Raw genomic sequence first — 12,344 nt, 5'->3', positions numbered from 1 at the left:
TTCTCCCCTTGCACAGAACATTTTCTTAAAAGATCATAGAATCATCAAGGTTGAAAAAGACCTTTAGGATCATGAAGAACCAACCCAGAACTGCTATCATGTTCACTAGTAAACTATGTCCCCAGGTGCCACATCCACAGATTTTTTGAACACTTCTAAGGATAGTTTGACACCGGCCAAATGCCAGGCACCCACATAAGCTGCTCACTCACCTTCTCCTGCTACAGCTGGGCAGAGCAGAGAAAATTTAACAAAGGGTTCATGAGTTAGGGACTGAGAATAAACACTCCAAAGGCAAAACAGGCTCAACTTAGAGATAAAGAGTGGGTTTATTGCTAACAAAATCAGAGCAGAAAAATTAGAAGTAAAATGAGCCCTTAAAAACACCTTTTTCCCCCCAGCCCCTCCCTCCTTCCCACCGACAGTGCAGGGAGACATGGTCTGGAGGGCTTGGTCAGTTCATCACCTGAGATTTTCTTCCACTACTCAGGGAGAGGGGTCCTTCCCCTGCAATGCCATGGGGTCCCTCCCACAGGATACAGTTCTCCGTGAACTTCTCCAGTGTGGTTCCAATCTCACGAGCAGCAGCTCCCTGCGACCTGCTGCAACATGAGCCCCTCCCACAGGCAAACAGTCCTCCCCAAACTGCTGCAGTGTGGGTCACTCTTCCATGGGGTACAGTCCTCCAAGGACAGGCTGCTCCAGCCTGGAAGCAAGGGCCCCCTCTCTCCACTGGGTCTCCAAAGGGCTCACAGCCTTCTCCAGTACCCACCTGCTCTGGCATGAGCACCTCCCGCACAGGCTGCGGGTGGATCTCTGCATGCTCCGTGGATCCCCATGGGCTACAGGGGCACAGCTGTTTCACTATGGTCATCACTACAGCCTGCAGAGGAATCTTGGCTCTGGCTCCTGGAGCACCTCCTCCCCCTCCTTCGTTATCACAGAGGCTTTACCACCATTTCTAACTGGCCCAGCCTTGGCCAGCAGCATGTCCATCTTCAGAGCCATCAGGGATTGGCTCTGCCGGGCATGGTGGAAACTTCCAGCAGCTTCTCACAGAAGCCACCTCTGTGGCTTCCCCACTATCAAGAACCAGGTTGTGTAAAACTGACACAGATAGTCACTCTACCCCTTCCCTGGGCAGCCTGTGCCAGTGCCTGACAACCGTTTCAGTGCATAAATTTTCACAATATCCAATCTAAACCTTCCCAGGCACAACTTGAGGCCATTTCCTCTTGTCTATCACTTGTTAACTGGGAGCAGAGCCTTACCCCAACTGGCTCCACCTTCCTTTTATGCAGTTGTAGAGAAAGGTGATCTAGAGATGAGAGATGTAATAAGGTAACTCGGAAGTTATTGCATCATTATAACCACCTAAAAAGCAAAGGAATAAAGGATAACATCTGGCCTAAAAGAAAGGTTGAGCTAAGCTTTACTGCTGACTGTGCAGATGGAGACTGAGGTGCTGGAATGTTCTTTTCTGAGCAGAACTCTGTGTAATGTGCATACACTAACGTCAGCTCTACCTTTCTCTGCCTCTCTGCAGCTGCAGCCAGAAGTGGAACGCTACGAGTGGGTGATCATAAAACACCCAGAACTAGCCTCAGCTGGATCAGAGACAGAAAACCATGCCCAACCAGCTTCCAGCACCCTTTCCTCCAGCAGCATCCCCTCAGACCCTTCAGATCGCCTTTCTCCCTTCTTAGCAGCTAGGCACTTCAACTTGCCTTCCAAAACAGCATCCATGTTCATGGCTGGCAGCAGCGAGTGCATCATTGTAGGTGAGTCTGTGTGAGAATTTGAGCACAGATCCTACCCCATCTCTTCCTGTCCACCTTGGTACATGGTAAATACCTGACCCCTTTATCTATTTCATTATCACCACAGGTAGAGATAAAATTGCCCAAAACCTGACATCATTTCTCAACCAAAATTTTCTGTGAGAAAACCTGCATACAAGCATTTTAGAGAAGAGAGTAACTCATGGCTTTAAGTATAGCCATTCCTTCATACTGCCTAATTCATGCTGAGAAGTAGTTCTCAAAAAAGAGCTTACTTTGCTTCAAGGCTTTTGAAACACAGAGTAAGCTATAAAATATGTTAATTCTCCAGGAACTTTATTAGATCTGTGGTGCTGCTGACTTTGGCAAAAATCTGCTTAGTAAGGTTGTCACTTAAATGGGATTTACGAGGAACAGATCTAAAATCGTAGTTGTCATTTTCCCAAAAGTCTCTACTTGACACTTGTTAGGAGTGCAACTGGCCTATAATTTGCTCTGTAATGTCAAGTGTTGGCTGATTTCCCACTTGGCAGCATGTGCTCTAATAATAAAATCATGGAATTGTTTAGGTTGGAAAAGCCCTCTAAGACCATCGAGTCCAGCCATTACCCCAGCACTGCCAAGGCCATCACTAACCCATGTCCCCAGGTGCCACACATTAAGAAACCAAAGTTTCTTAACACTTCCAGGGATGGTGACTCTACCACTGCCCTGGGTAGCCTGTTCCAATACCTAACTATCCTTTCAGTGCAGAAATTTTCCCAATAATCCGACCTAAATCTTCACTAGTGGTTGAGGCATTTTCCTCTTGTCCTATCACTTGATCCTTGGGAGCAGAGCCCAACCCTCATCATGTTCCACCCTCCTTTCAGGGAGGTGTAGAGTGTGATGTGTCCCACCAGCTCTTTCTACCAGCTTTAGGTAAGGCAGTCACTTATATTTACCGTATGCTACACTATGGGTGGTAATAAGAGAGATACAGGCTTGGGTAGTAGATACATAGAAGCGAGTGTTGTACACAGCTTCAGCTGTTGACCAGAATTCCCACCCTTTTGAATCTTCAGATGGCTTTAGTAACTGTTCTTTGATGGTTGCCCAATAAGCAATAGTGAATCTTACTTTTTGTTCTCCTAACACGTTTGTGTCTAACTTTATTTCACTTCCCTGCATTTTCTGACTGAAAGCTCTGTGAACCTTGACGTAGATCCACAGATAACCAAAATGCTTTCAACTCTTACATGGTTTATAATTATTTTGAAGACCAAGCCAGTGCTGTTACTTACTGATCTTGTTTCTCTCCCAGCTTCGGTTTTTGACTGCTAACAGAATTATTTGGTTTTCCTTTACTGGAGAAAAATTTGCAGTTGTAGCTTCCAATATCCTCCAGCACTGAAATACAAATCTTAAATGCGGGTAGTTTTTGTTCTTGCTGAGTTGCATTACTTTTCTTTATTATTATTGCAAGAAATCATCCAGTTCTGATATTATCGTTCAAAACCTATACATCTGATCCTATACTGTTACATCTGAAGACAGCAAGCGGACATTGCTGAGAGCTTCCAGTTGTTCCCATGGGAAAAGCACTAAAGTCTTTGTACAGCTGTTTCCCATGCCAAGGAATGCAGAGATATCCTCACCCTGTCTTTTTCTCTTCCCAGGAGGTGGTGATGGCCAGGCTCTGTACCTCGATGCAGATCTGAACCATGGGAGAACCAGCCACTGCAACACTTTCAATAACCAGCCACTGTGTTCTGAAAGCTTCCAGATATCCATCCTGGAGGTGTGGGGCTTCAGGGACACCATGAATGGTTGATGTGACTATCATTAATCAGCTAGTTTTTCAGTTGTCCAAGGTAAATTCCAATACAGGAGCTAAGTTAGAACATCCTTTCTGCTGGGCTTAGTGCTGTGCATCATTCCTAAGTGGTGCACTTGGATGCAGGCCTAGTTGTTTACTCTTATTTTATTTAAGACAGGTCAAGGTGAAGTAATGTATCTGGTTAACTGTTTTTCCCTTTACCTCTAGAGATCTGTATTCAGGGACTGTTGGTAAAAATGAAAATGTGATGAGTTCAGAGCCATTCTAGATGGATACAGGTCTGAATCATGGGATAGGTTTGAGTCCACAGTTCCTCAGAGGCACAGCCCTGGCTGAGCTCTGCTGCAGAGCTCTGAGCCACTGGCACCAGTACCTGGTCTGAGCCAGGAATATCAGATGTCTCCTCACAGGGAACACTGGTGACCTCAGATCTGACTTAGAACAGTAGTTCATAAAATCACTGCCCTCCTATGAGCAGACATTGTACAGACAAATCAGTACCATTAAGTTATGAAGCTCTTCATTCACACCAGAACCATGATTGCTGACCTTCTTATACCAAAACCTTTGACATGTTCCAGTTGCATATGTTAGAGCAGTCTGCCTCTGAGAAAGGCATCCAGGCTGGACAGTGATATCTTCAAGTCTTGATTTTGTTTATATTCCTATTTCATATCAGTATGATGGCTTCAGAGTGACTCCCTGTGTCAGACAGCTGAAAGCCAGAGAGTATCTGCAGTGCTCAGAAATGTTCCTTTCCTCATCTTTCTTGGGAGATGAAATGAAGCTTTAAATCTGAAAATAATTGTGCTGATATCCCTGTGTGTTTGGGGAATTAGACCTGATGATGACGGGAGCTTAATTCTCTCCCCTCAAGTAAAGAAAGGAAGGCAGGAGGCAAATCTTGGAGTGAATGGGTTTCCCAGGAGAACTAGAGGCAGCACTTTTTCCAAATGTCTTCCCAGTGATGAGATCCCTCCTGAGAAGCTAACAGTTTTCTTCCTGTATATTCTGGTAGGGTTTGGGTTATGAAAAGAGGCTTTGCTTGTTCTTGAGCATTCCTACATTCCCTGCAGGCATGGCCTGTGGCATGTAATGTCTGGAGGGAATTCCCCAGAGTCTTTATCCAAAAATGGCGCTGTCTGTTGTGGAAATTCTCCCACATGAAGCACAAATGCATAAACATCAGTGAGTAGTCTGGAGCATACAACAGGATGCTCAGAGCTTCGGTGAGTAACTCACTAGTAAGATTTATCATAACGAGGAAAATGAAGGGAAAGAGAAATTGCTGATTTTCTAAACAGTTCAATCTGAACAATTGCTGTAGAATGGGATTGCTACTTAATGGTATTCCTACTTAAGCTTGAAGTTCATTAAAAGAAAAAAACTAAATGAACAATGTTAAAAGCTGGGCTGGACAGAGTCACATTCATATTCTGAGGTCTGAAGTGAGTTTTTAGTCTTGTTGGCTTGTCCAACTTGCCAGCCATGACAGTACCTCATGGCTTGGGAAAGAGTTGCCTCTTGCAGAGTATGTGAATAAACTTGGCATATATAAGATTTGCTTTTTAAGATGCCATTTTGAATTTTTGTCAAAATAACTCTTTGAAAAATTAGCCTTTGTGCAGAATAGTTTTAAGTCTTTTGCACCATTTGTATTTGCAATTGGATTCTTTCACCCTGTCTGAGAGTCAGCATTGGGCCTCTCTTTCTCCTTCCCACACAGTGAGTTCTTCCCAGTTGTCTTTTCACAAGTTTACCATAAGCTTCAGTGAACTGCAAGAGGTAATTCAGTTACACTGATATATTTTGATGTGGAAGAACTCAGTCATATCTGGCTTTTTGCAAACACTGACTGATGCTGCCTTCTATTTTTCCAAGCCACCTATGTCTCTTTGCCCTTGCAGGTATCCCACAAGCTTCTTCAGACAAAAGAAATCACTCAAAAAGTATAGGTTCTGCTTAGTGTAGATGGGATTTCCATTTGGTCTGCATCTCCTCTTTTGAGCTTGTCTGAGGAGGTGCCCTTGGGAACAAAAAACAACTCAAAAACACAATAGTATTAATTTCCAGCTTGTTGTCAGAAATTCCCTGGAGCTGTGTGATGGTAGGATTTGTGGGAGTGTAATGTTCTACTCCAAATGAATACATTTTATCTGCAAAAACTTGGCTGCATCTGGCAGTGTGATGGGATTTTCTCACTCCCATCCCTGCTGGGTGCAACTAAGTCAATACTTTGTCTTAAGCCATATCTAAGAAACATTCCTCAGAAACATGTTCCTTTCCCTACTTTGTTCGTGGTGCACAGTAATTTGGGTGTTTAGAATCTGAAATAACTTCTGGTTCCTCAGAAACTCATCAGAGGATATCAATGTGAGAATCCAAGGAGGAGCAGTACTGGATGCCAGGCATGGGACTGGTTTGGCTTGATGAAGTACTGCCCTGCCACAGCCACCCTGTGTGGTTCACACAGCCACGGTCTGTGTGGTTCGACCTGGAATAGCCTGGATGAGCAAGAAGCTGCAGTAATCCAGGGAGAGCAGTTCTACAGTGCTGCAGCAACACAATCCTTGTGTTCAGTAAAAATGGATATTCCTTGTCATGTGCAAGTCCTCATCCATCATTCCTGTTGTGGTTGTGAGACACCTTAGAAGAACAGCGTTTTGACTTGGTTATCTTTCCAGTAGCAGAGAGGCATTTTCTATGTAGTTAATGGTTGTTATTGACCAACTGTATGTGTAAGTTCAAACCCTTTGTTTCATGCAAAACTCTTGAGGCCACAGGCTGGTTTTGAAGACAATGACTACAATGGACACCTTATCAGAAAGTGGAGTTATCTCAAGTACTCCCGCCATGAAGTGCTTTAGTCGGTTGTTACTTGCAGCTCTGAACACCTGTTTGAAGTAGGCTGTAATCCCTGTTTGTGATCCTGCTGGCAGCAGCAAGAGTGCCGGAGTTACGGGATGGGCTTGGGCTGGGAGAGGTGGTCTGGGCATTGGTCACCACAGTTCTGTGAGAGCATCTGTGCTTTCCTGAAAAGCTGCTTTTTGCTTTGTCATATTCCTTGAAGGCAGAAAACATTAGAAACTCCTGACATCAGAAACCTGACTTCACTGTAAATGGCAACCAAACTGTTTGCAGGCCATGGGAACTGTATCCAGCTGCAGCCAGGCTGGACAGACTTCACTGCACCTGAGCTGTCCTTCCTGCAGCTCCTGCACTTTGGCACACTCCTTTTTCTGATGCAGCACATTAATCAACCTCCTGTTAATGGAGGCAAAGCAGCAAAGGGAAGGGGAAAATTCTCATTTCCTCTCTGATGACATATCTGAAGTCAAAATTGAGTGAGGGCCAGTACTGTTCTTTGAAGAGTTAAACCATGCCAATAGAGATCTGTGGTGAGCCACAAGGTGTGACATGTGCAGATCCATGAACTGCTCTTCATGTGTGTGTATTGAAATTGTGTACCTTTGTCTTTAGAAATTCATCCTCATTTTTGGTGGAGCATGATCTCCTCTCCCCATGGGGACACTGATGCCACAGTCAGGAGCTGACCCACAACTGTGGCACTGCGAGAGCTCGGCTCTTGCCAGTGGCACCAAGTCAGGCTGTTGGGTACAGTCGAGGCGTGGGCACCTGGCTGTTTTGCAGCTCTCTGTCATGGATTTCAGACTATTCATAGTCAGAATGAATGTGAGTACTATTTGGGGTGATGTTTTCTTCAGATGAGTGGTGATGTGCTGCTGAGTTGGTTTTCTACCCTATCTTGGAATCACTGCCCTACGTCAATGGTGGTTTTGTCGCTGTGCAGAATCTTGGGTATTAAAGGTATTTGACTGTGGAGGCTGCTGGCTTTGTCCTTTATTCTTGTCTTTTCCTTCCTGTAGGGCTCATAGCAAAAGGCACCCTGAAACTGAGAGAAACCCTGGAGCATGTGTTCTCTGACAGAGCTCTCACTGCAGTGAGGTGGTTACATGGTTCCTGATCATTTCAGATCTCACAAGTCTTCCCTTGAGATCAGGTGTCAAACTGATTCTGAAGTCTCTAGAGAGCGAATTCTGACATAAGCCTTCTTCCCTTTGCAGGGCCGGGGAGCATGGTTTGCCCCAGCCCAGCCCCAGTTGAAAGTGGAGGTTAGGGGTGTCTTTTGGCCACCAGCACCTGTAAGTTGCAATCAGACCCTGCAGCGACCAAGGACGTAAATTAAAAAAGTAGAATTCCACAAAATTTGGGGGTTTAAACAAACTGCTGTCAGGCCAAAGGGATTTGGGTATTTCCCCTCAAAATAGTCCCACTCCTCTATATCCACCTCATAAACAAATCTGGCCACCTTATGCTACTGTATATTTCCAAGAGCAGAGCTGTGTGTTAAGGCAATGCAGTGTGGAAAAGGGATTGCTGAGCTGGCAGAAACAGTTCCCAGATGATTAATTCTCCGGCCAGCTCTGCACTACCAGGAGGTTTGCTGCACAGGAAGCCTGTGGCCACTAGAGGTTCCTCTCAGCCTGGTCCTGTGCCTCCATCGCCAGTAAATCTATCCTTGCAATCTAAGAAGGCTTTCTTCCCATGGTTTCCAAAGGTGACCTGAGTCTTAAATACCATAAATCAGAATTTTACAACTCCCTTGAAGTCTGTAAACTTAATCATGAAGGTGCTTAGTAGCAGGAAGATGTGAGGGATAGTAAGGAGCTGAGCAGTGCAGGCAGCTGTTTTGGGACCTCGCAGCTGCTGTAAACCCAGTGACTGAGACCTGAGAGGGAATGTGCTTGATTGCATCAGGCAGCAGAAGCTTGGTGTCCTGCCTAGAAAGCACAATGGTGGGAAGGTCCTGGATGATGTCTCAGGGTTGGTAGCAGCTACAGGAGCCTAAATTGGAAAAGGAAGGCTGTGCTGTGTCTTGCTGTGCTGCTGCAGTGTGAGAAGAGCCTGATGTTTGCCAGTTGTGCTTTTTTTTTTTCTGGATTTTCTGTACAGGCTTTTGTGCAAATGTCTCAGAGACACTTGCTTCCTTGAGAGATGTTTTATAACAAGCTGTGGTACAACATTGCCTGTAGCAGCAAATTATAGGGTTTTCTGCATTTTCAAGCCCCTCACTGGGTGTTTCCAGCTCTGCCCTGCTATTGTCCTTCCCAAGCACTGCTTTGGGCTGCAGAACCTGTGCCTGAACCTCTGGGAAGGTCGTGGCTCCACTCCTTGTCTGTAGCCTGGTGATATAGGCTGCTGCTGACTGATTTCAGACCCTACAAACAGCTTTTGGGTGGAGCTGGGTACAGACTTCAGTTGGGGAAAAGTGGAGCGTGTTTGTTGCTGCTTTGCAAACCTGCAGATGGCTGCTGCTGGGCAAGGGTAGATAAGGCACCAGGACTGTTGGCACTGTCCTGAACCCAGGGATGTGCCTCCCATTGCTGACACAGCTTCAGTCCATGGCCTCATGTTGAGTCACCTTCCTTTCCATGGTTCAATGTCCTCCAGAATTATGGCTGTGCCCTCCACATGTCATTGACTGAAGGATTTCTGACTGGACTCGTCCTGCTTAATCCCTCAGCCATGAGATGAAGGAGGCAGGTCTGGAATCCCACGGGGAAAACTGCAAGCCCAGCAAGCCAGTGATCAGTACCTCATCCTCCCAGCCTGCGTGATGCTGGATCCTGTGTCCCATAAATGACTGGGAGTACACATTTTTGATCCATAAGCATTCCAGAGCAGCACCATCATTGGCTGCATCAGCTCAGCAGCCCAGCTGGCTGCAGCCAGAACTCTCCCACTGGCAGTGGCTGGGGCACAGTCTGTTCCTCTTCCTTAAACATCCTCTTCATGCTGAAATCCTCCTCCTTTAACTTCTCCGGGTTTATGCAAAGACCCACTTTTGCTTCCTCACTCTCTGAAGATCTTGGCTGTGCCGCAGGGAGCCAATCCCTCTACTAAAACTTTTTTTTTTTCCTTTTGCATCCTTACCTCCTGCAGGGGTCTGAGTATGCCATGCTTGGCACACTCAGCTTGATGGTGCTCTGAATTGGAGCCCAAGAAATACCACAACTCAAACAAGGCTGGCTGCTCACTGTGAGTCCTGCAGAGCAACAACTTGTCCAGTTTTGTTCAAGGGAGATTTAGGGCTGAAACTCCACCAACTCTCACTGGTGAGCTGGGTCTAGGTGTACATCTAGGCCAGTAACTTATCCATGGACTTCCTGCATGGCAAATCACACCTGCCTGAGGATAGCCCTGCCAGCTCCAGCAGCACAAAGCCAGTGACTGTACAGCTCCTGCTGAGCTGTGATGCCCTACAGTCCGGGTTCTGGCAGCCAGCTGGCACAAGGGGTACATCTGCATCAGTCCTTGGCACCCCCAGGGCATTGCCACAAGCAGCTGTGTCTCTGTACTGCAGCACACCGCAGCCACCCACGCCCCTCCGCTGGACAATGGGATAACCCTTGGGCACATGCAACAGTGGAACTCAGCTTCCTTGCTGCCTCCACAGCCAAAATGCTGCAGGACTTCCTCATGGCCCCATTCAAACCAAGTTATTGGGGAAAGAGACAGCAATGTCTCAGAGATCTGAATTTCCCCAGGTTTGGCTGCCTGTTTCACAGAACCAGACAGTGAACTCCAGCACTGCTTCCCACAGGGAAGGGCTGTGGTGGGGCTGGAGCCCTGCTGGGGAGCAGAATCCCACCCCCAGTTACCTACCCTTTAGACAAAGCCAGAGGAAAATGGATTTCAGCAGATCCACAGCTCACAGAAATACTTGTGGATGCTTCTGTAAGGATCTGCCTAACGAACAGCCATAACCTTTATCTCAAGTTCATTAGGCTTTTCTTGCACTCCAGAACACCAGCCACAGCTCCCGCAGGATACTGTGCTCTTGTGGGGTGAAGTATTTCCCAGAGTCATGGCTTTCCTTGCAGCCCACCAAGGGTTGTGCCCCAAGGTTGACTCCAGCTAGGAAACTGAACTCAGCAGTTCAGCTGAGTTCAACTTAAGGACTGCAGAGCCATAGCTCCCAGAATTCCTCAGGGTATGGATCTCCTCAGGATGGCTTTCTTCCCTAATGAGCAATAACAGACTCATTAACAGATTTTTGAAATTGCAGAAGTGGAAACCACAGGAGGAATAACTGGCTCACTGAGGAAATCTTATTCTTCAGACAGAGGCTTGGGGTAGAGGCAGGGGTAAGTTAGGTCTTTCAGAGGAAGTGTGGGAGCACCTCTCCAGACCAGCTGCCTGCCTTGTGCTCAACCCTCTGACAGTGTTGGAGACGCCTCCAGCTCCGATCAGTCTCTTGGGGAGCGTTTCTAGCCCGTATTTAGGAGGGAAATGTGCTACTCCTCTGGTTGGTGGGAGTAGATGTTTGCTCCAGCCTATTCCCTGGGTCAGAGCAACCTCCAGCTGGGTCAGATCCAGTCACAGCTCCTGGGCTGTCCTGAGAGCTGTTTGCAGAGAAGAGGGTCCAGAGCTGCCCAAAGAAGGAAGGGCAGGCTCTTGTCCCATAAACCCACACAAACACACACCAGGCAGAAGCTTTTGGCCTGCTTTGCTCAGGACCTTTGCCTTGGTCCATCCCTCAGGCAGCCGGAGACTGCTTGCCGATGCTGGATCTGTGTTTCCTTGTACACACAACAAGGGTACATTCCAGTAAGCTCCAGCACTGCCTTTATGCTGGTTTTCTCAGGCAGGGGATGTTTTTAGGAGTTTAATATTTAATCTCCACCCTAATGAAGAGGCGAACTTGTAGAGGTTACAAAAGCCTGGGAGATGGCTGCTCAAGGTCCTCATCCTTCCCAGGTTCTGTGTGCCTCCACCTGGGAGGTTTTCAGAAGGGCAGTGATGTGAAATCCAGGGATGTGAATCTGTGTGAAAAGCCACTTGCCAGGAATCATGAAAGGCATATGATGAATATACCCCTCCAGGCAGGAGAGCTGCACTGGAAGCACATGGAAGAGGGGAAAACAGGGAAGTTTTGAATTTCTCAGCAGTTTTGTGCAGGAACACACTGCTCTGGGCGGGAGCAGCCATGTCCAACAGTGAGCTCTTGTGGCCCTAGGCACTGCCACAGCAATGCCAGTTCCCCCGGTCACACCAAGGCTGTGGGACCAGCTCTGTTCCTCCTTATGCATGGGATCAGAGTCTCCCTTTTCCCAAGGCTGCAGCAATGGGGATTATCCAACAGGTCCCACTTGATGCCTGAAGCCAGCTACTGTCCCCTGTGGAGCAGCCCTGCCCTGGCCCCAAACAACCCTGGTGCTCTCCAAAGGACCTTGTCCTGAGCCCATCCTCCCTACTGCTGGTCCCTCACCATCGCCAAAACAACCACGATGGATCTGTCATGAAAGCCCTTGGGGGCCAAGAATCCCTATATCCCAATCCCAAATGTTCCCTACTGCCCTTCCTGCAGGCTGTGCCATCCCCAGGGCTGCCTGGTGAGATCCACCACATCGAGCTGCCACCTCCCACCCAGCAGCCCCAGCCAGCAGCTCTGAGCCTGCAGCTCCCAGTGAGATGCAGAGATTCCCATCCAAGGGCTGCTGCAGCACTTGGAAGTTTTCCTTCAAGCATGGAAATGGGGAGGGAGGGCTGGACCACAAGGATGAGAAGTGCCCAAGGAACAAGTAGTAGCTGGGGTGAGCCAGTGCCTCAGCAGATATTACTAATACACATGTACAGGCTGAATGTGAATACACATGTATTCTGAAATAACGAACTATTCCTGAGCTCAGCTTCCCCTTGTGATCCTGACTGTGTCAGCT

General features: G+C 47.4%; 1 protein-coding gene across 3 annotated transcripts in view; it reads left to right on the top strand.

The window, feature by feature from the left end:
- TBC1D24 (TBC1 domain family member 24) overlaps nucleotides 1-7,441 on the top strand; it is a 36,901-nt gene extending 29,460 nt beyond the window's left edge. For 2 of the 3 annotated variants that reach the window (XM_053957436.1, XM_053957437.1), the window contains exons 7-8: nucleotides 1,547-1,781; nucleotides 3,440-7,441. In XM_053957436.1, coding sequence (XP_053813411.1) covers nucleotides 1,547-1,781; nucleotides 3,440-3,594 — 390 coding nt within the window. In that variant the 3' untranslated portion in view covers nucleotides 3,595-7,441. The remainder of the gene's footprint in view (nucleotides 1-1,546; nucleotides 1,782-3,439) is intronic. The other variant, XM_053957438.1, reaches the window with a different exon arrangement.
- Nucleotides 7,442-12,344: the final 4,903 nt, after the last annotated feature.

The sequence above is a fragment of the Vidua chalybeata genome, chromosome 16, assembly GCF_026979565.1.
Source record: "Vidua chalybeata isolate OUT-0048 chromosome 16, bVidCha1 merged haplotype, whole genome shotgun sequence".
NCBI classification, from domain to species: domain Eukaryota; kingdom Metazoa; phylum Chordata; class Aves; order Passeriformes; family Viduidae; genus Vidua; species Vidua chalybeata.
The sequence above is the reverse complement of the archived record's forward strand: the minus strand, read 5'-3'. Positions and strand labels throughout refer to the sequence as shown.